The 20,111-nt window shown below is 41.1% G+C and overlaps 1 protein-coding gene across 6 annotated transcripts in view; it reads left to right on the top strand.

The window, feature by feature from the left end:
* The window catches only part of LOC148014695 (bZIP transcription factor 16-like), a 50,133-nt gene extending 32,443 nt beyond the window's left edge, over window positions 1-17,690 (top strand). The window contains exons 2-9 of one of the 6 annotated variants that reach the window (XR_015688650.1): window positions 14,179-14,238; window positions 14,352-14,406; window positions 14,515-14,554; window positions 14,909-15,222; window positions 15,322-15,399; window positions 15,531-15,656; window positions 15,748-15,890; window positions 17,338-17,690. Coding sequence is in view for 3 of the 6 variants with exons in the window: in XM_087666780.1 (XP_087522906.1) it covers window positions 14,207-14,238; window positions 14,352-14,406; window positions 14,515-14,554; window positions 14,909-15,222; window positions 15,322-15,399; window positions 15,531-15,656; window positions 15,748-15,831 (729 nt within the window). In the remaining 3 variants the exon portion in view is untranslated. Of the gene's footprint in view, window positions 1-14,178; window positions 14,239-14,351; window positions 14,407-14,514; window positions 14,555-14,908; window positions 15,223-15,321; window positions 15,400-15,530; window positions 15,657-15,747; window positions 16,057-16,624; window positions 17,281-17,337 lie in introns of those variants that run through there. The other 5 variants (XR_015688652.1, XR_015688651.1, XM_087666781.1 and 2 more) reach the window with 5 other exon arrangements.
* The last annotated feature ends 2,421 nt before the right edge of the window (window positions 17,691-20,111 follow it).

Genomic DNA, 20,111 nt, shown 5'->3' with positions numbered 1-20,111 from the left:
CTTGGTATTCAAGGTTGTAGAAAATTGTTGCACTGAGTACTACAGAGAGTGAATATATTTCAGCCACAAAAGCTTCTAAGGAAGATATTTGATTTCGCTGTTTGGTCAAGGATTTTGGTCTTTCTTCATGTACTCCAGTGCTTGGTTGTGATAGCCGGAGTGGAGTATGTTTGGCTAAGAATGCCATGTTCCATGCACGTATCAAACACATAGATGTTCGATATCACTTCATTCGATAGGTCTTGGATGATGGTCTTGTCACATTGACTAAGGTCAAAACCCAAGATAACCTTGCAGATGTTCTTCCTAAAAGTATTGCAAAGGCTCAATATGAGCATTGCATTTGATTAGTGGGAGTTGGCTAGCTTAAGGGTACCACTTCGGGCCTTTAAGTGGGAGGTTGTTGGGTGTAAAGTCCCATTAATCTCCATGTGTATAAACTTACGGGTGTGAACGCACCCTTATTTGTACCCTAACATATAAATACATTTCATTCTTTGTGTAATGTAACACTTATTGATACACTCGCCTTCGGATTCTCTCACTCTCTCTCAACTGTATTCCTGCTCCATTCCTGTCTCGCACTCCATCGCACTCTGTCACAACAACCAACATTTTTACCCCTTGTTTGACCAGATCGGCTAGATTTGGGCTGCTTCATGTTGTTTCCTTTTAATCTATGTTTTTTTTCTATGCACAGCCTTTTGCTATCAACCATGCTTTGTACTTGTCAATAGTGCCACTAGCCTTGCGTTTGAGTTTGAAAACCCATTTTGTGCCAATAGCCTTTTTACTAGGTGGTAAATCCACAAGATCCTATGCAGAGTTAGTGGCAATAGAGTCTTAACTCTTCTCGCATGGCCTGCATCCAATGTACACCTTGCTGGCTTTGTCCAAGGAGGTAGGCTTATCTTCGTCTAACAGTGAGCTCATGAGCACGTGCTCATCACAAACATCATCTACTTCCGTAAAATCAGCCTAATGGGCCCCCCTTGCATCATATGCTACATGTCTAGTAGCCCTTCTAGTGCACTGAGGTAAGGTAGTATCCATTCTACTCTCCTGGAGAGTGCGTAATAGCCATCTAGGGACTATTTTAGTTTGCATTTGTGAGAGCGCGCGACGGAAGAAGGAAGCAACACCGAAGACGGAGGAAGATGATAGAGTCAGAGTGTGTACCCGCCAAGGAAGGAGGGAAGCAACTGACTGCCAAGTGGGAAATGGCTATAAATAGCCAAAAAACCCAAAAACTGGCCGACCTGAAATTTGAGGCCAAAAATATGTCTGACCAGCATTTAATGCTGGTAGAAATGCCACGAATGCTCAAAAAAACCCCGGAAAGGGTGGACAATGTCCAGCAAGTGAGGCAGGCTGAAGAATGCAGAAACTGCCTCGGGAAATGCACATAAAATCCCAACTAGAGGAGAAAATGCACTGAAATGCAATAAACCGAGTGCTCTAGAATGAGCTACCTCCTCTGTTAAAACAAGTGATAGACAAGTCACAGCTCCTAAAGGACCTCACAGCTCCTAAAGTCCTTGTCTGACTCAGACTGAGGCTCACAAGCAAGAAATGACAAGGCATGATAAACATGACTGCTAACAGCATTTACAGCAGCTCTTTCATGCTGTACTGCATCTTCCACTTCATGAGGCAATCCAAGATCAAGTGCATGTTGTTTGGGAGCATGTGGTGACTTGCTGTAATATGTCTGTTTGGCCATTTATAATTGTCACAAACTCCAAAGAAAGTGATAGAAGACCCTCAAAGACATCACCAATGTCATGGGTGGTTGGCATCTCAAACTAATCATGTGAAAATGTAGCATTTTCAGCAAATATAACATCCCGACTAACAACTTCTTGCGTGGATCATACAAACGATAGCCCTTTCTTTTCGAACTGTAGCCAATAAAAATGCATTTTACTGCTTTGTCATCAAGTTTTCCACGAAGCTCTTTCGGAACATGTGCATAGGCTATGCATCCGAACACCTGAAAGTAATCAATCTTGGGTTTCTTGCCATGCCAAGCTCCAAACGGCGTGACCATTTTTAGTGCTTTGGTGGCTGCATGATTTAAGACACAATTCGCACACTGAAGACCTCCAAGCCAAAATTTGTGTGGTAGCCCTTTGCTCTTGAGCATACAATGAGTCATTTCTGTTAAGTGTTTGCTTTTTCCTTTTAGCAACGCCATTTTGCTGAGGTGTCATGCTAACAGTGACTTAATGTGTAATGCCATTTTCAAGTAAAAATGTCTCAAAAGCATAAGACATGTATTCCTCCCCTCTATCCGTGCAATGTGTCTGCACTTTCAAACTAGTGCTAGCCTCAAGCTTTCCAATAAGATGTTTAAAATGCATAAACACATCAGATTTTACTTTCAGCCCATATACCCATGTATATCGTGAGTAGTCATAAATAAAAGTGACAAAATAAAGATGATCCCCAAGTACACATGTCCTCATGGGACCACAAACATCGGAGTGGATAAGCTGCATTTTCCAAATAGCACGCATGGCACCATCCTTTTTGAAAGTAAACCTATGCATTTTGCCCAAAATACATCTCTTACATGCATGGGGAGGTTGGGCCTCCACTAGAGGCAATGCATCTACCATCTGACACTATTGAAGGGCCATTAGATTGCCAAAACTCATATGTTCATAGTGAGCATGCCATAGCTCCGCATTTTCGCATTGCAAGCGAAAGAGTACTAACTGCCATAGCATCATGAGACCGTTTGTTATACGTATCCAACAAGAAAAGACCCTTATATAAGGTGCTAGATAGCTTGAGTACATAATCCATCTCTCTATCTTTGAAAATGCATTTGTCATCTTCAAAGATGACTTGAAAGCCACGCTTATTGAAAGCAGATATAGACAACAAATTCTTTGTGATGCAGGCACAAACAAGACATCCAGGAGCATGAAATTGAAACCATTTGCAATAATAATCATAATTGAACTAATGCCACATACATCCTGATTGCTACTGTTTGCACATGTAACATGTTTTCCTGCAGGGGTTGAATGCAAAGATTTGAAGAGACACTTTGTAGAATTGATATGCTTGGACATCCCACTGTCAAAATACCATGTATGTTGCATGTCTGTAAGAAATGTATAACCCTTCTCCGCAAAGTTGGTTGTAGCATCACTATCCGAAGATTTGCTGGTTGATGTCTCCTCAACAACCAGAGTGAAGTCTTTCTTCTTCTCTATGGCCAATTGCTTCTTGCATTCATCAATATAATGACTGGGCTTTTTGCAATAATAACATTTTTCCTTTTTTCTTGGACTTTTCTATGTCTTGGGTAGCCTTACTTGACAGTTGTCCCACATCAGCCTTTTGCTGATTTTTCACATACTACTTGACTTTCCCTTTGCCTTTGTACTTTGAGAGCATAGCCACATCATCAGAACACAATGCAACATTCTTCCGAGTTTGTTCCTCTTGTAACAAGAGGCTTTCCAATTCCACAAATGTAAGGGGCCGCTATATATCCCAACTTCCTTTCCCCCCTGTCCCCTTCTTTGTTTTTTTTTAGAGACAACATCAACAAGATGTGAAATCCAAGATATGACACCAATTCTACATCTTGAATGATCTCATCAACACGAACCTTCTGCTCATTCAAATCCTATATGTGTGTGAGGTGATTAGTCATGTTGTTGCCTTCTTCCATGTTTACATTACCTAGCTCTTTGCGTAGATGTAACGTGCTCGCCTATTGGCTATCTAAGCACGTTTTAGCGGTCCATCGAGAAACGAATCTAAGCGTCGCTGCCCGGCACTCCCATGGAATGTTCCGGGGTTTGTCGCCTAGGGTTTCTTGAGTCTGCCTCACAACGGAACATTCGTGGCCGAACCCACTACGATCGACCTAAAATTTGAGTTCCTAGTTGTCAAGGTCTCGTAACAACATTCTAGCGTCTGGTTTTGGACATTCTACTTTACGCAGAGATATCCAATCCGAAGCAGATCTATACCGCACTTGGTTCAAAGAGAATGGGAAACGAGAGAGATGCGCTGCTCAACCTCTCTGCCCGTAGGGCATAGTCCCATTCCGGTCCCCTAAAATGGCATGAATTGGGTTCTAACTTAACAATACCTAAAGTCATCGTTGGTAAAACCTTGTGAGAAGCCTCTCAGTTCTCTGGGACCATCGAGTCGTAGGATGGATCCGTCGGGGATTCCGCCCACCCGCTTTCCTTGATAGCTTTAGTTTTCTAATTAGGTCCTACCACATTTATGTGCGACATTTAAAACCAGCTTCATTAATTAAGTCTTTTAGGAAACATGGTTCGTTCGCATAACTTACAACATAGACATGAAAACAAAACAAGCAGTCCTTTTGACAAACAAGTTCCTTAACTTATCTTCAAGTTAATCTTTGTCTCTTGCCCATACACGAGAATTATGTATCCCTTCTGTCCAACAAAAGTATCTGGTCCAAATCACATAGCACCAAAATTACCATCATTTATCTAGAATAGGATCTTCCAACGCGCTAGACGTTGGGCTCACGGGGATCTCCAACTCCATTCTGGACAAGCAAGGGTGTCCAAAGCTTCACCTGACCCACAAGCGGTCTAGGAGTGAGATGCAATTTCCGTAGTTGGCCTTTTGACCACTCGACCATTGGCCTGTGAATCGAGCAGTGCCCTCTCGGGGTAATCTGCGGTGCGATCTTGGAGATGATCCATGCGTGCAAAATATCATTCCTTAATTAATCCAATTAAGAGTCAAGCACAATCAAGGCAATTAGCCCTAATATCATCTTTTAGGAAAACATTCCTTTATTTCCATGGCAACTTGTCATTACAGACTCCTGCCATGCATTGGCTATCAACACTTGGAATATTTATCCAAATCACAATGCAACAATCAGTTGATTGAAAGAAAAGCATTTAGGATGTCCAATCAACCAATAAACTAATTGTATTTTTTCCAAACAATACAATAATAGACGCGATAATAATTCCATCGCATATTCGCTCTTCCCCTTGGGATCAAAGAGCGATTCTATGAAAAATTTTCTTAATACTCTTATGCACAATTCTTAATGTCATTCTTTTTACGATTATGTCATAATAACCCCTGACCAATTGCTCTATCAACGAATAAGCAATTCGCAACTAAGTGTAATTAACTTCCCTTGATATATGTATTTTGAAAATTCTATCTTTCAAATATGTGAGAAGAGACCTATCCCTTCCCATGACCTATTCTCGTCCATCATAGAATGGAGCCTAATGTATCTCATGCAAGAATCAAAACAAGCATCTATCAATTTGAAAATACATTACTTACGATCGGTATCGCAATTGGATTGACAGTGATGCCTTCGCTCGAAGCTTCGTTGCTGATTGTAGGATTGCCATCTGCACGCGACATTCTTCGCTTGGAGGCTATCGTCCGTAAGTAGACTCAAGAGATTAAGAAGACGGAATAGATTCAAGATGGGAGAGGGTAAGAGAAGATGGCTAAGTCGAGGATTGAGATAGAGAGAATTGTGCAGCCTCTCGTGGTAACTCTTCTCTCTCTCTCTCTCTCTCTCTCTCTCTTTCTCTCAAGCTCTCTCTCACAATCTCTTGGAGGGGTATTCTCTCTACCTCTCTCTCGCAGCCTCTTGGGGTCTCCTTGTGCTTCCTTGTGCCTCCCCATGCCTCATATTTATAACGAATTAGAGAGGAGGGGATAAGGCTGAGAATAAGAGTGGAGGGGCTCTTAGAAGACTCAGTGATTTGATGCTCAGATCATAAATCTGATAGTTGCATTGGCTTCAAAAGGGAGGTAAAACCCCAAGATACCAAGACACTTGGTTAGAAAGCTCTCAGTTCACTCCTTTTTCTTTTCTCTATTCGAAGTGTTGTCTACTACCTATAGATTGCGATCGCGGCGCACGCGATTTTGCCAGTCACTTTTCTTTATTTTTTTCTTTTTATAAAATCTCGAAAACTAACTAAAACATTACTTGTCTTTTCTTTTAAGTGACTTTCAATTCTATCTTTTTAGGATAATATCTAAAATATACTAGTTTTTTTTCCCAAAATTCTAATATTTTTGGACCATCCAAACTATACATATTAATACTAGTGATCAATATGGCTCATAAGTCTCGTTCATGTTGTAACTTCCGTGAAGGGTTGCTACGGTCCTTGTCAATCTGAGAAAAATGTCGGATTACGACTCTTGGTTTATTTTTAAATATATTTTTAATTAAATAAAAATTATTAGTTATTAATGTTAGTTTTTACCTTAGTTAGTCTTTAGTTAGTAATCTTACTAACTTATTAACTGACTAACTAACTTTCGAACTAACCAACTAACTTTTATTGCGTGGAAATATTACAGTAGATAAGATATCCTAGCTTCATTATAGGTTGCAAACAAATGCTCTAGTACATCCCAAGCTGCTTTTGAGGTTCTATAAGACTGAATATGTGAAATAATAGCTCTTTTTACTAATAGGGAAATCAAAGATAGGGATTGGCAAAGTTGAGCCGTGGGAGGTGCTGATGAGGAGACGGAACTACAGGTTGTAATGGCACACAAGAGGCGTAGTTGGATTGGAGGTGTTAACTGTTGAGCTTCGTGGCGCGAGGATCGAGACACGCAGTGGTTACTAGCAGTAGAGAGAGTAAGAGAGAGAGAGAATGCAGAGTAGTGAGGAGAGTGAACACGATTTTTGGGTACAATGATGAGTGTACTTCTTTAGGTTTTTAGATAGATATATATATGAAAGTCCAAGTGCTAAGGGTGTATTTACACCCGAGCACATTTAAAAGGCACGAGGGCCTTTATTCCCAACAACCTCCCACCTAAAGGCAATGTGCCTTAAGAGGAGAAAGAAATCAGCTAAGTCTAGGTATGTACAAAGCTGAAATACATATATCTATCGAACTCCCATCATGTGTCGGCAATGAGCAGACCGCTCTGTTGGGAGACCCTTCATGAGAAGGTCTGTAGGATTATCATCTGTATGCACTTTGAGACCTATCTCTGAGTATTCGCATACCAAGAATGTGGTTTACATCACCAAGATCCTTCATGTCAAAGCTGCCATGAAGACTTTGCTTTAGTGAGTCCAAGGCATGAGTATCCTTGCTAGCAATCAGCATGTCATCGATATACAGAACCAAGATAATTAGACTGCCATCAGTTGCCTTCTTGGTGTATAACCAGTGATCCACTTGACTTCTATGGAAACCTTGAGACTGCATAAATGTATTAAACTTATGATACCATTCTCTTGGTGCTTGTTTTAGCTCATACAAACTCCTTTTGAGTTTACATACAGTCTTCTCTTTCCCTTTTTCCACAAACCCTTTAGGCTGCTGCATATATATGTCTTCGTGCATCTACACCATGTAAGAATGCAGTCTTTACATCCATTTGTATGAGCTCCATATCTTCAATTGCAACCAAGCCCAAAATGGTTCTCAATGTAGTCATCTTGATTACAGGAGAGAAGATCTCATCAAAGTCAATTTCGTGCTCCTGCTTGTACCCCTTCGCAACCACTTGCTTTGTACTTTGGTGAGGAACTAGAAGTGACCATCTTGTAAACCCATATTCATGGAAGGGTTTTTACCCTTTAGGCAACTGCACCAAGTCCCAAGTGCCATTTTTCTCAAGAGATTCCATTTCCGACAACATGGCTTTATACCATTTCTTACTGTCTTGTTTGTTCATTGCTTCCTTGAAGCAAGTCAGTTCATCACAGTCTATCAACATGACATAATCAGCCACATTGTTTGCGCCATGAATGAATCTATCAGGTCGTCTAGTAGTCCTAGACGATCTCCTAACCCAATGATCATTGTTTGCTAGCTGTTGAGCATTTTCAGCTTGCTGTCTTGGTTGTTTTTGCACATGTAGTGGCTCATTATCATGGGCAATAGCTGGCTGATCATTTCCAGCATTATTTTCTGCATTTACAGATTCATTTACAGCAGGTATTTGCTGCTGTACAGTGTGCACATTTTGCTGTAAAAAATGTACTTCTCGGAATACAACCCTACAGACCTCCTCAGTCTTTTCGGGCTGTTTATGCATGCGATCTTCTTGGAAGATAACATCATTGTTGCGTACTACTTTTTTTTTCTCAAGATCCCATAATCTATACCCCATTTCACTCTCATCACCATATCTTAGAAAAATGCATTTATAGGACTTTGGCTCAAGTTTGTTGTGTTTTTCTTTACGAATGTGCACAAAAGCCTCGTTGCCAAACACTTTCAGGTGAGTATATGAAGGTGGCTTACCCGACCCCCTCCCCCCCCCCAAAAAAAAAGTTTGGTAATTGATTAATCAAGTGTACGGCTATCATAACAGCCTTTGCCCAAAAACCATGGGGTAATGTAGCATGAGACAGCATCGTACGGACCTTATTCTATATGGTCCGATTCATACGCTTTGTAATTCCATTTTCGGGTGGATTATGAGGGGTAGTGAGCTCCCTCTTGATTCCTTTGTTGTCACAAAATGCCTGAAAGGGCTTGAATACATATTCCCCACCATTGTCAGAGCGAAGACGCTACAGTGTCATATCAGTTTGATTTTCAACCAATGCCAAGAATTTTTTAAACTTGTCAAGCACTTTATCCTCGTTATGAATAGGATAAACCCATACCTTTCGTGTAGCATTATTAACAAAGGTGACAAAATATTTCTTTCCCCCTAAAGATAATCCTGGCATCTGACATATACATCGGAATGTACTAACTCTAGAGGAGAATAGCGAAAGAGACTTTTTATGAGACGTCTGTGCATGTTTACCATAAATACGATGATCACAATGCTCAAAAACAGCATAACGAAGACAAGGCAAGTAACCCAAATGAGAGAACACTTTCATTCCAGTTTGACTCATGTGTCCCAACCGGCCGTGCCACAAAGAAACACTTGGCTGCTCGGTCACGGCAACAACATGATCACTCACACTAGATACGTGGAGAGGATACAAGGTATCACTTTTACAACCTCTGGCAATCACTCTAGATCCCTTACAGATCTTCCATTTCCCATCACCAAAGGTGGTATGAAATCCATCATCATCTAGCTACCCTGTGCTAATCAAGCTCTTCTTGAGCAGAGGTATATGCCGTACATGCTGAAGTGTGAAGACAGAACCATGCTGAAACTGCAACTGCACATTGCCAATACCTGCAATGTCACATGCATAGTTGTTCCCAAGATAGACAACACCATGTCGACCCCCTGTATAGGCAGAGAACCACTCACGATGAGGGGTGACATGAAAGGAAGCACCTGAATTGAGAATCCAAGTGTGCATGTCCTCATCTGTATTTACAAGTAAAGCATGTGCACTAAAGTGTGAAGAGACTAAGAGTATGTCATTCCCAGTGTCACTGTCATGAGTGACTACATTCACCTCTTCAATTTTGACGCTGCTCTTTTTAGGTTGACTCTCCTTCTTCTCTTCCTTGCTATCATCTGTCTTCTTGCCCTTTTCTTTCTCTTTCTTCCATTTGTAGCAGTCACGTTTAAAGTGACCCTTCTTGCCACAATGATGGCATTCAACATCTTTGCCACGTGATTTACTGCGTCCCTTGCTATTAGATTTGCCTTTCTGCTATGATTTGCCTCTAGTATGCAAAGCACTGGAAGACTCACTGGATGCATTGTTCTGCCGATTCATTTCTTCCATGAGTAGAGCACTCTCTACATCAGCATACAAAAGAATCGCATTAGAATTGCTCATAGCAGTCCTAAGTGCAAAGCAAGAACGTAGCCTTAAATTCTTCTTCAATCAAGAACTTCAAGGCAGCCAGCTGGCTGAAAATGGAGTTAAACTCACGCAAGTGAGTAGACATTGCTGTACCCTCTTTCGTACGCAAATCCATAAGCTTTTTCAGCCAATACACTTTGCTTGCAGCACTCTTCTGTGCATACAGTTCTTCCAGTCGAGTCCAAATAGCATATGCAGAATCCAAACCTTCAATGTTAAACAGCAAGGCATTAGAAATCGATAGCTCGATGGTTGAGCGTGCAAGCTCATTTAACTCATCCCAATCTTCTTGTTCCATGTCAGCAGGCTTTGCCCCTTTGGTCTTAATCGGCTTTGCTTGCTTCTTCCTTCAAGCTTTTTAATGTGCATGAGATTACTGCTGTTAGTGCTGCCAGCCATGATTTTCAGCCCAAATGTGACCAGAATTTCAGCAAATGCAGGCCCAAACTATCACCCAAGTGACCAAGGTACAAACAAGTACCAACCAGCAATAAATGACCACGTAGAAGCAGAAATTTCAGATCTGTAAGTAAATTTTCAGAAGCACCAAACCATGTGCTACAGCATTCCAAAACTGATTACGGCTGTTCCAAGGGCAAATACATCACATTACATGAGAAGTCCCAAATTTTAGCTGCAATTTCTGTTGTACATGTACCCACGGGCATAAAATTTGACACACACGGTCAAAAGCCCCAAAATTTTTGTGCTCAAAGCATCAACAATACATCTGCACTGTCTCTGTCATGCATAGAACAAGCCAATTTTGCCAAAATAGAGCAATTTCAGCAAAACCCCCAAATTTCACTGACTGATTTGTCCCAATTGCATTAATACATGTTCTCGAAAGCATAAAACGGGCAAAATTAGCAAAATTTCACAAAATTTTGCAAAAGCCCCAAATTGCTCTGGTCCAAATGTGCACCAATGTCAGCCAATTTGACTCAGCTGAACAAAATTTCACCAATACAGTAAAGGCCCCAAATTTTATGGGTCCAATGTTAAGAAATTTCACTCAAATGAGCAAAATTTCAATAAATTTGGCGAAATCCCCAATTCAAATGCGCACGATGTCTGCAATTTCTGACGCTGATGCCTCAATTTCGCACAAACAACACTCAATCTGGACAAGCCCCAAGTTTCTGGGCCTAAATCTGCACAAATCTGCGCACTCTGCTTGCGCGCGCGAACCCCGCGTTAGGAAATAGGGGTAAAAAACTGATTTTCCCCTTTTTGTTAAAAAAGAAAAAGGAACGTGACGAGGGGGGGGGGGGGGGTACGTTGACCCGCCGTGCAGGTCGCCTGTGAAGTCGCCCGCTGGTCTCGCCGTCTCGTCAGTTGCAGTCTTGTCCGGTCAACTGTCCACGCCTACGCATGGTCGCTGTCCACCAACTGGTCGTCACGCAGTCCTGTCGTGTGCTGCGGCACACATGCTCCCCCGCTCGACTGGTCGTTGACTGTCCACGCCTCTAGTCAAGTCTGCGTCACACTGGTCATCGCTAGCTCGTTTGACTTACCCACCGTGCAGTCGGAACCAGTTGACTGCCTCTTCTGCACTTGTTGATTGCCTCTCTTGCACACAAGCCTACCTGCGACTCTCTTGCACTTGTCGACCGCTTCGTCTCGAGAAGTGTGCACTCCTTGCCGCTCTGATACCAATTTGTTGAGCTTTGTGACGCGAGGATTGAGACACGCAGTGCTTACTAGCAGCAGAGAGAGAGAGAGAGAGAGAGAGAATGCAGAGTAGTGAGGAGAGTGAATACGATATTTGGGTACAATGATGAGTGTACCTCTTTAGATTCACACACACACACACACACACACACACACACACACACACACATATATATATATATATATATATATATGAAAGTACAAGTGCTAAGGGTGTGTTCACACCCGTGCACATTTAAAAGGCACGAGGGCCATTATTCCCAACATTAATTGGCACAAGAAGTTTAGGCGGTAGGCAAATGGCGATGCAGAGCTGACGTGTGGCATGCGGCTTCTCAGTTTCAGCAGCTGCTCCTCTTCCTCGCATGAACGGAAACTGGTGGCAGCAAGACCTTGGGCAGATCGGAATCAGTTGACGGTGGAACCGGCGCGTAGAAGCTGCTCTGATACCTAACGTGAGAAATGGCACTAGCTATGGAGAAGAGAGAAATGAGAGACAATGACAATGAGTGAGCTGAAGCAAGAGTTTAGAGTGTATTGGAATTGAAGGATAGAGTGAAAGTACAACTCCAATTGAGGTCGTAGGTTGACCTAACCATCCTTCCATCAACTAACTAGAGTTAGGTTTACTTATTCTAGACCCTAGGGTCACCACTTTAATGTCCTAAGACACTAGGTGTACGCACACTACATTGACACTTCAATAAGTGTGCACACCACACAAATTACATGGGCACTGCCTAGAATTGTCAAATTCTAACAAGTGGATTGTGTAGTCCAAGCTAGTGCTCTTGTCCTATGGAGGACAATGCAGCGGATCTTTTCATGAAGCCTTTGTCTAAGGTGTCTTTGCACCATCACATGAGATGGGTGAGTCTTCAGCCACTCTCTAGGATCCAAGGGGGGTGTTATCATTCCTTACATTTCATGCTGGTCATCTCCTGGTTGTGAGCTCCATCAGAGTTTGATGGAGGCGTTGGAGCTCTGACAGCCCTTGCATTTCAGTTTCCAGCCTCGTATTTCATTTATAGTGTGTTCACACTGGCAAGCAGTGATCCAGTTTGGTGCATTTCAGTTTGCACCAGTTTTGTGGCTGTGTTCACACTGTCATAGCAGCCTTGATGAGGCAGCAGCATTTGCAGCAGGTTGGCCTGTCAGTCCTTCTGGTTGGCCAGTTTTGGGGTTCTGGCTGCGATAAATAGTCACCCCCCTCTTACTGCTGCCTATTCGTCGCCCTTTTTTTCTCTCCATTCAGCCTGCCATTCTCTCTCATTGACCTGATCCAATGCCCTCATTGATGCCTTGAGCTGTGTGCAGGGACTGATCAGTCCTCATTGTATTCAGCAGTCATTTTCAGATCAATGCAATCTATTCCTTCCTTTCTCTGTGTTCATTTCAGTCTCTCTATTCCCTTCTGTCTCCTTGTTTGCGTTCCTCTTCTGTTGCAAAATCTCACAGATTTGGGGATCTTTTCTGCTTTTTGGGTTCTCTCATCTTACTTGAGTTATGCAGTTAGAATGTGGTCTTATAACATTTGTGCTTCTAGTTGTGCCTAACTAGCATTGAGATTTGTGAGACCTTGGCATTGTAGTCTGTTATCAGTTTAGTCTGGTTGTGTTGGACTGTTAGGAGATTTTGACGCCTATCTACTTGTGATCCCACTGGAGATATCAGTCTCTCTTAATTCAACAGAATTTTTTTTCTCTTTTTTTATTTTTCTGTTGGGAAGAATTGTTGTGTGATTACAATAGGGCATTGTGATGTTAGTATAGCCCCGCCTCCCCCTTCAGCCTTCACTACTGTTGCCCCCATCTGCAGCAGCCCCTCACAGACATTGTCTCCCTGCTTACTGCTGTCACCCCCTTCTCACTCCCCCCTCTCCTCACTCACCGCCTGTAAGTCACAGGAGTAGTTGTTTGCTGTGGCCTCACTCCTTTTTCTGCGCCTGTTTCATTACCTCCCTTGCCAGGAGCCTTTGCTGCTTCACTGCAGGCAACATTTTGGCTGAATTGCACTCAAGGTGGCCTCCCTCCACCTCAATTTTGGGAATGACATATGGAAGCTGGAGCATATAGGACATGTACCGAAAGTCAGTCTCAAATTCTTTTGCTGCCCTCATGATGCATGGGTGTTCAATCCAATATGGATTAAGATAAAGATGTCAATATATCTCAGCCAACATGTTATTCTACTGCATTGGTGGGAGTTGGGACCTCAGATAGCAGAAATTACCACAAGGATTGGAGCCTGATCCTCTGTCACCACAAGATATTGTTCATGAAAGTGTGCCCATTACCTCACTCCTCACAAACTGGGCCGTATAGTGATCAAAACACAATTTGGGGAGTATCTTTCTATCCTAAAGGGATAACCATTTTGTACTTACTTCTGTTGATGGTTAGATCATCCTAGTCAATGCCATCCATCTTCCATTAATAATATAGCAACACGGTCACCCCTGGAGAAGTTCTCCTTTCTACAAGTGACCCTAGGTCTGTGTACTAACCAGGGTTTTGTAGTCTTTGACTGCACTTCATGGTGAGTTTTCACCCTATTTGGAATTTCCCAAAGATAATAAAAGTTCTGCCCAAAAAAAAAAGAACACATAATTGTGTGCATGTTGCAGCTGGGCGTGTGGTGCCAAGCAGTCTGAACTCCAAGTAAAAACGTACTGTCCTATATTCTTATTCTCTGTATCAGAGTCATTGCAAAGATGTTAAACTAGTTGACGTGGCATTCAGGACAGGTTTTGGCTTGAACAGGAAGGAAATGCAAGCAGATGGTGGTGCTTATTCTTCAAGGTATGGATCCTGTTAGGACATCTGGTTGTTCTGTTTGGCTGAGTTGTGAAATATATAGCAGTAACTTTTGTACTCAGTTTGTCCCATGGCTTCATGTATTTTGTGACTTTTAGCGGGGAGAATGGAAGTGAAGATTCATATGATAGGAGTCATAACAATGGGGACTATGTAAGTAAAGGCAACATTCTTTCTGCTCATCAGCTCAATATTATGTTGCATTTTATCTTATTACTTGCTTTCAAAAGTCTTCTGACATCCTTCCATGGAACATAGCAGGTACTTCCGAAGCAAAGCTTGGAACAGCCCACTACTGAAGGTAAGTAGTTTTTAATTTTGGAAAAGATGTAGAAAGAAAATCGGTTGAATGATTGTATACATTATTGTATCATTTCCCTTGCAGGATGTACATGTGCCTTAGTTCCTTGTTTTCCCTGTGGCTTAAAGCAGACTTTGGAAGTATTATGGATATGCAAATACTCTATATAATGCACTGACATTGTAGGATGTGGTAAAGATTTGATTGTGCGATGAATCTGTGCGAAATTAAAGCTCTTTTCTTGTTGTAAATTGCCTGTTTTCTCTTGTTATCTCACATAGCAAATGGTATGCAGCCATTGATTTGCTTTGCTTGGTGTAAAAAGTGCCAACTAGTCTACTGTTACTTCAACAGCTTCTGGACCTGAAGGGAACAATGTGTCTACTGTGAACATTCATCTAGGGCTTCCTGAAGGTAACAGAATCATGCCTGTGCATCCACCATCAGCTACTTCACATATGATGATGGCCGAGAAGGCTGCTTTGTCAACACCAAGCCTGAATATCGGAACGGAGTATTGGAATGGTCCAGGAGCCACACATGCGATTCCAGCTGAACTTGAAATGTTCAAGTCCCAGTGTGTGCCAGGTGGTCTAGTGCCAACCATTGGGTCTCTTGCTTTTAGTGGTCCTAGTAGTGATGGAGGCTCTGGAGAACTATGGGTACAGGTACAGTGATGAAAATTGGTCCTAGGTACAGTATGAGGTCTGTGACATGTGCTGTGTCAAATGGCTTCATACTGGTTAATACACTCAGGATATGTGCAGGATGAGAGGGAAATGAAAAGACAAAGAAGAAAACAGGCCAATAGGGAGTCAGCAAGGAGATCCAGAATGCGCAAGCAGGTTACTCTTGTTTTTTGTTTGACCATATTTGAGGACTGATATATTAACCACATAGAGCAGAACACAGTTTTCCACCTAAATGAAATGTAGCGTCTTCTCCTTAGCAAATCCTCAACCTCTAAGTTCAACAGGCAGAGTTCGAAGACCTCTCAGCTAAAGTAGAGTCTCTTACGGCTGAAAATGATACTCTGAAAACAGAAGTGAATCGTCTTAATGATTTATGCAAGAAACTATCATCTGAAAACAGCTCGTTACTGGTAAGTTGGGTTTCTTCTAGCTTTTGCACGTGAGAGATACTTGCTTTATATTGAATGAAATGCTTACGTCCTATGGTTTTGAAATGTAAAGGAGAGGATACACAAAGCACAAAGTGGACCACAACAGTCTGTCAAATATGGGAACAACAAAGAATCAAATCAAGAGAAGAGCTGATTGAGCCATTGTATCCACGTGCAAACTCAAGTCCCTTGTGACTACCTATGGTTCTGCAGGTATGAGGTTTCTAATGAAGAGACAGAAGGTTGTCTCATTGAGGTTGCATCGAACGCCCATGATTTTCTGAAACAGCTTCTGTTGCAAAGCCTCAATGACATGTGCTGAATCTGAAAACTGTGTACTTGTTTACTCAGCAAATGAATGTGCAGGCAGTTTTAGTAAGGCTCTGTTTAGGTAGGTCTTCGAGTTACATCCTTATAGTTGTTCAAAGAGGTCATTATTTGGTACCTATTGTTCAAATTTTAAACAGACATGGACACCAGAGGTTCCAGGAACTGTTGTTTGAAAGTGCTCAAAGGTTGTAGGCATGCATTGCTTTTGGGTCATTTGTAGACTGGTGCGTAGTACAGGTTCCTGCAAATGTCGGACTTAAAAGAAGTGCTGGGGACTTGGTGTGGAAGTAGGAGTGCGATTCCGCCCTTGCTTTTACGTTACATCCAAATCATTGGGCTATTTTTCACATTATTCAACCATTTGTAGTTCAACACAAACACTAGACGAGCTGTTTGCTAGTGCTGTAAATAAAGAGGCACTTTTTAAGATTTAGCGTGCCAAACAATTTTGCAGATATCAGGTACAGTGCCTTTTAGTGGCTTGTGGGCTGTGCTTGCACCTTTTTACTTATCACTTCATCTACATAATCTGTTGAGTAGATTGTATTCATATATTACCTGTTTAAAAGTCTAACAGCAGTTTTTTGAAAGGCTAATCCTAATGAACTTTTGTATAGTACAAACAGAAGCAGTGAATATAGAAGGTGAAGTCTTATTGCCTAATCATGTGGACAGAGTAAGATGAAGTATCAATGGACTGGTGAAAATTCATGACAAGCTAAATTTGGATCAAATTTCCGCATTTAAATGTGCTACATCTCCCTAGAGAGGTGTCTCAAGGACTAATCATATTCGTTTCATGCTCGCGAAATCTCTTGTTGCAAGATGGCAGCATCATCTTGATCACATAGGTTGTTGATAAATCTCAAGTAAGCTTGGTAGCACATCAAGAAAAGCTTGGGCTGAATGCAACTCTAAGATATCTAAGGGATTGTCTCATGAAATGGAGCGAACAGGCAATAATGTACGAAGCCTTGGGGCACAAGTGAGGGTGATACCTTAATCAGCTATGAATTGTCTACATTTACTCATAAGCATGTGCGGGTACCCACATGCTGAGAAAACCTTGCTTCAAAATGCAAAACAATGTTATGTGCTAGGGGAAGGAAAGGAAAAGATTACGTCTAATTTGAAGTAATTATGATTGAGCCAATATGTGCTATCATGGTAAAGTATTTGTGGTGTTGCTCTTTAGAGGCCTGTAAACAACTCCAGTTTCAGAACCTCCAAAAGCATCTATAAGTAGAATTTTAATTGTAGGAAAGTCGTGCATGCAGGACTTGAACTTTTGAAGGGAGCTTCTAAACTTCTTAATTTGGTAATCTAGCAGGGTTACAAAATGTCTAGCACCTTGGCTACTACTGGAAGAATGGGGATGAAGTGAATATAAGTTGCAGTTTCTTTTTAGACCTAAGCTTTGCACCTTCCTTACTATATGATGATGCAAATCATATGCACTTGTAATTTAGCAAGACATACAAATCATGAGATCTCAGTATTGATGATAAATTCCACTTAAGATGATGCAAGCTTAAGAACCTAGTTTGCAAGCCACTTGTACAGCCTAAATGTAGATTTGTTAGTGTGTGATCTTGCTTCATTGCAACATTTAGCCTTGAAAGATCAAGCAAATGAATGTTGCAATGTTTTATCTTGAGAATTTTAACTGAACATGTACACCAATGGCAAATTGTTATTGTAAATTGGAAACATGCTTTTAGCAAGGGAAAGGGTGGTCATGGGCAAAGTGATACCTCATGCCTACAAGACCATTAGCAAGATGGTAGGTGTATATAATGCCCAGATTAGAATTCTCCCTCTACAACTACTAGGATATAGAGGTCAATAAAAGAATAGGTTCAAACACGAACTTCCCATGCTATAACAGAGACGAGAAGGTTGTCAAGGTGGTAACAACATGATCGTTTGTGTGTGTGTGTGTGTGTGTGTGTGTGTATTGAAACAAATCTAAATGCTTATTGTTGCTAAACCCTAAATAATGCAACCTATCAGGTGATGAGCCTCTTGCCACCTTGTGTAATTTGGATGGCATTGAAAGATCTTTAAATAATAAGAGAAGTGGGTCTTAAAATGTTGGAGGATAAGCTTGTTACAAATTCAAAGGGCCTTTAGACTAACTTTCTTTTAATCATTGTCATCTAACACACACACACACACACACGTGTCATAATTTATATGCTCTGCTTTGGTTATTGTTTGTTTGAATTTATGCAATGATCATATGATTGACCATTGGTTGAATTTGAGTAAATCTTCTCCATTTTTGTGATGCCTATCCTCTTGTCTAGTGTTCTTAGCCTTACGTTGTCTATGGCTTTATCAATGCATTTTTTGTGTAGAACCACCCGTGTTTTTTTTTCTCATTACAACTTTTTTACAATTTATGCAAATGGATGTGTTGAGGCATACAAATGCATGCATAACTTTTTCTTTGTTCTTGAGATCACTTGTGCATATACACAAATGCCCACAAGGGGGGGGGGGGGAGTGCACCTTTCAACCAAATATTAGCCAAGAGAGCACGCAAAAGCTATGTTGGGCATTGCTCCCATGCATAGAATGAGGAGCTCATAAGCTGAATGAGCAATGAAATTTGATCTCATTTAGGACTCTCCTCAATGGCCCTCTCAAGGAGATTTAAATGGAAAAGTGTATGATTGGCAAAAATGCAAAAATAGTGTAGTGCTCTAGGTGCATAGTAGGTAATTATTCCATAACAAAGTATTGGGCCTCGAGAAAGCATTGCATCAACTTCTTTGCGCACTAGGTTGAGTTGCTCCATCTTGAAGATGCTTCTAAATATGAAGAGTTTTTAATCCTTAGTGAGACAATGTGAAGATCCATTAAATGGGTAGGGTTAAATATAGAACACAAATGAGAATGGCTAGGGGCTGATCCAAGGCAGCCCAAAGAGAGATTGGGAAGACTGGAAGTAGCTAAAACATGACTAGGGGTAGGTAAGCACTTAAGATGAGCTTGTTCTAATCCTCCATGTAATCTAGTGGTTGACACACCTGAATAGTACCCCTCTTTTTGCTAGTAGCTGGTCGTGAGTTGCAACATGAAACTACCATACTACAGGCTTAGTAGAGTATATATTGAGGTCTTGGTTATCCAAGTGTATCGCTCATGACACCTTTTGTGTTGCCTCCACTTGTATCATGAGATTTGTACAAAGTTTCTTGTAATAAATCATAATTATATTGTAGAATTTTGTAACACGACATTATTATATATTATAATATAATCAAATTAAAGTACTATATTAAGCTAAAAGACATTAATAATATATCATTAGCATTTTATATTAACAATAATTAAACTTATATTATTCACATTAATATTAACCTTTTAAGTCATAAAATATAAGTAATTAAATTTTTTAAAGAACCATTAAAATGCAATGCCAATGCTAACATTAAATATTGTGTTATATTAAAATAAAATATTTATATTACTTTAAAATATTTTATATTATTGAAAGGTTAATATTCAAGCCATTTTAAATTTATCAAAAAACATACATCTATTAAAGGTCATATGAAATACATTCTCTCTCTCTCTCTCTCTCTCTCTCTCTCTCTCTCTCTCTCTGTGTGCATGTGCATGCGTGCATGTGTGTTCCTATGCCTCTTATTCTTCCATCCTAACTGCCCATGTTGTGAACATCCCCTACCTACCAACATAGCTTGCCCACAGTTCTTACCTTGCTTTGTTGTTGTTGTGTGTGTGTTGTGTGTGGAATATAGAGGGGAGGGAGTGACAATCAAGTCAAGAGGTTGATCTCTTTACTCGAAGAAGAGATGAGGCCTCGTGCTTTGCAAAGCTAGCGCACACTTTGCACCTTCTTATATTCTAATCTCAGACAATCGTAAAAAGCAAAAACAAAAGAAGATTGATTCATAAGAATACATGTATACAATGCAAGTCTTCATGTCATAGCATCGTGTCTTTGCTTTCGCAAGGCCGAGAGAGAGAGAGAGAGAGAGAGAGAGAGAGAGAGAGAGAGAGAGAGAGAGAGCCATGTATATTGCCCTTTGCAAGAAATTATTGGAAACCAGAGAATAGCTCAATCAATGAACC

This window comes from Lygodium microphyllum, chromosome 25, assembly GCF_053477565.2.
Source record: "Lygodium microphyllum isolate KBCC chromosome 25, Lygodium_microphyllum_v1.1.10, whole genome shotgun sequence".
NCBI lineage: Eukaryota > Viridiplantae > Streptophyta > Polypodiopsida > Schizaeales > Lygodiaceae > Lygodium > Lygodium microphyllum.
The sequence above is the reverse complement of the archived record's forward strand: the minus strand, read 5'-3'. Positions and strand labels throughout refer to the sequence as shown.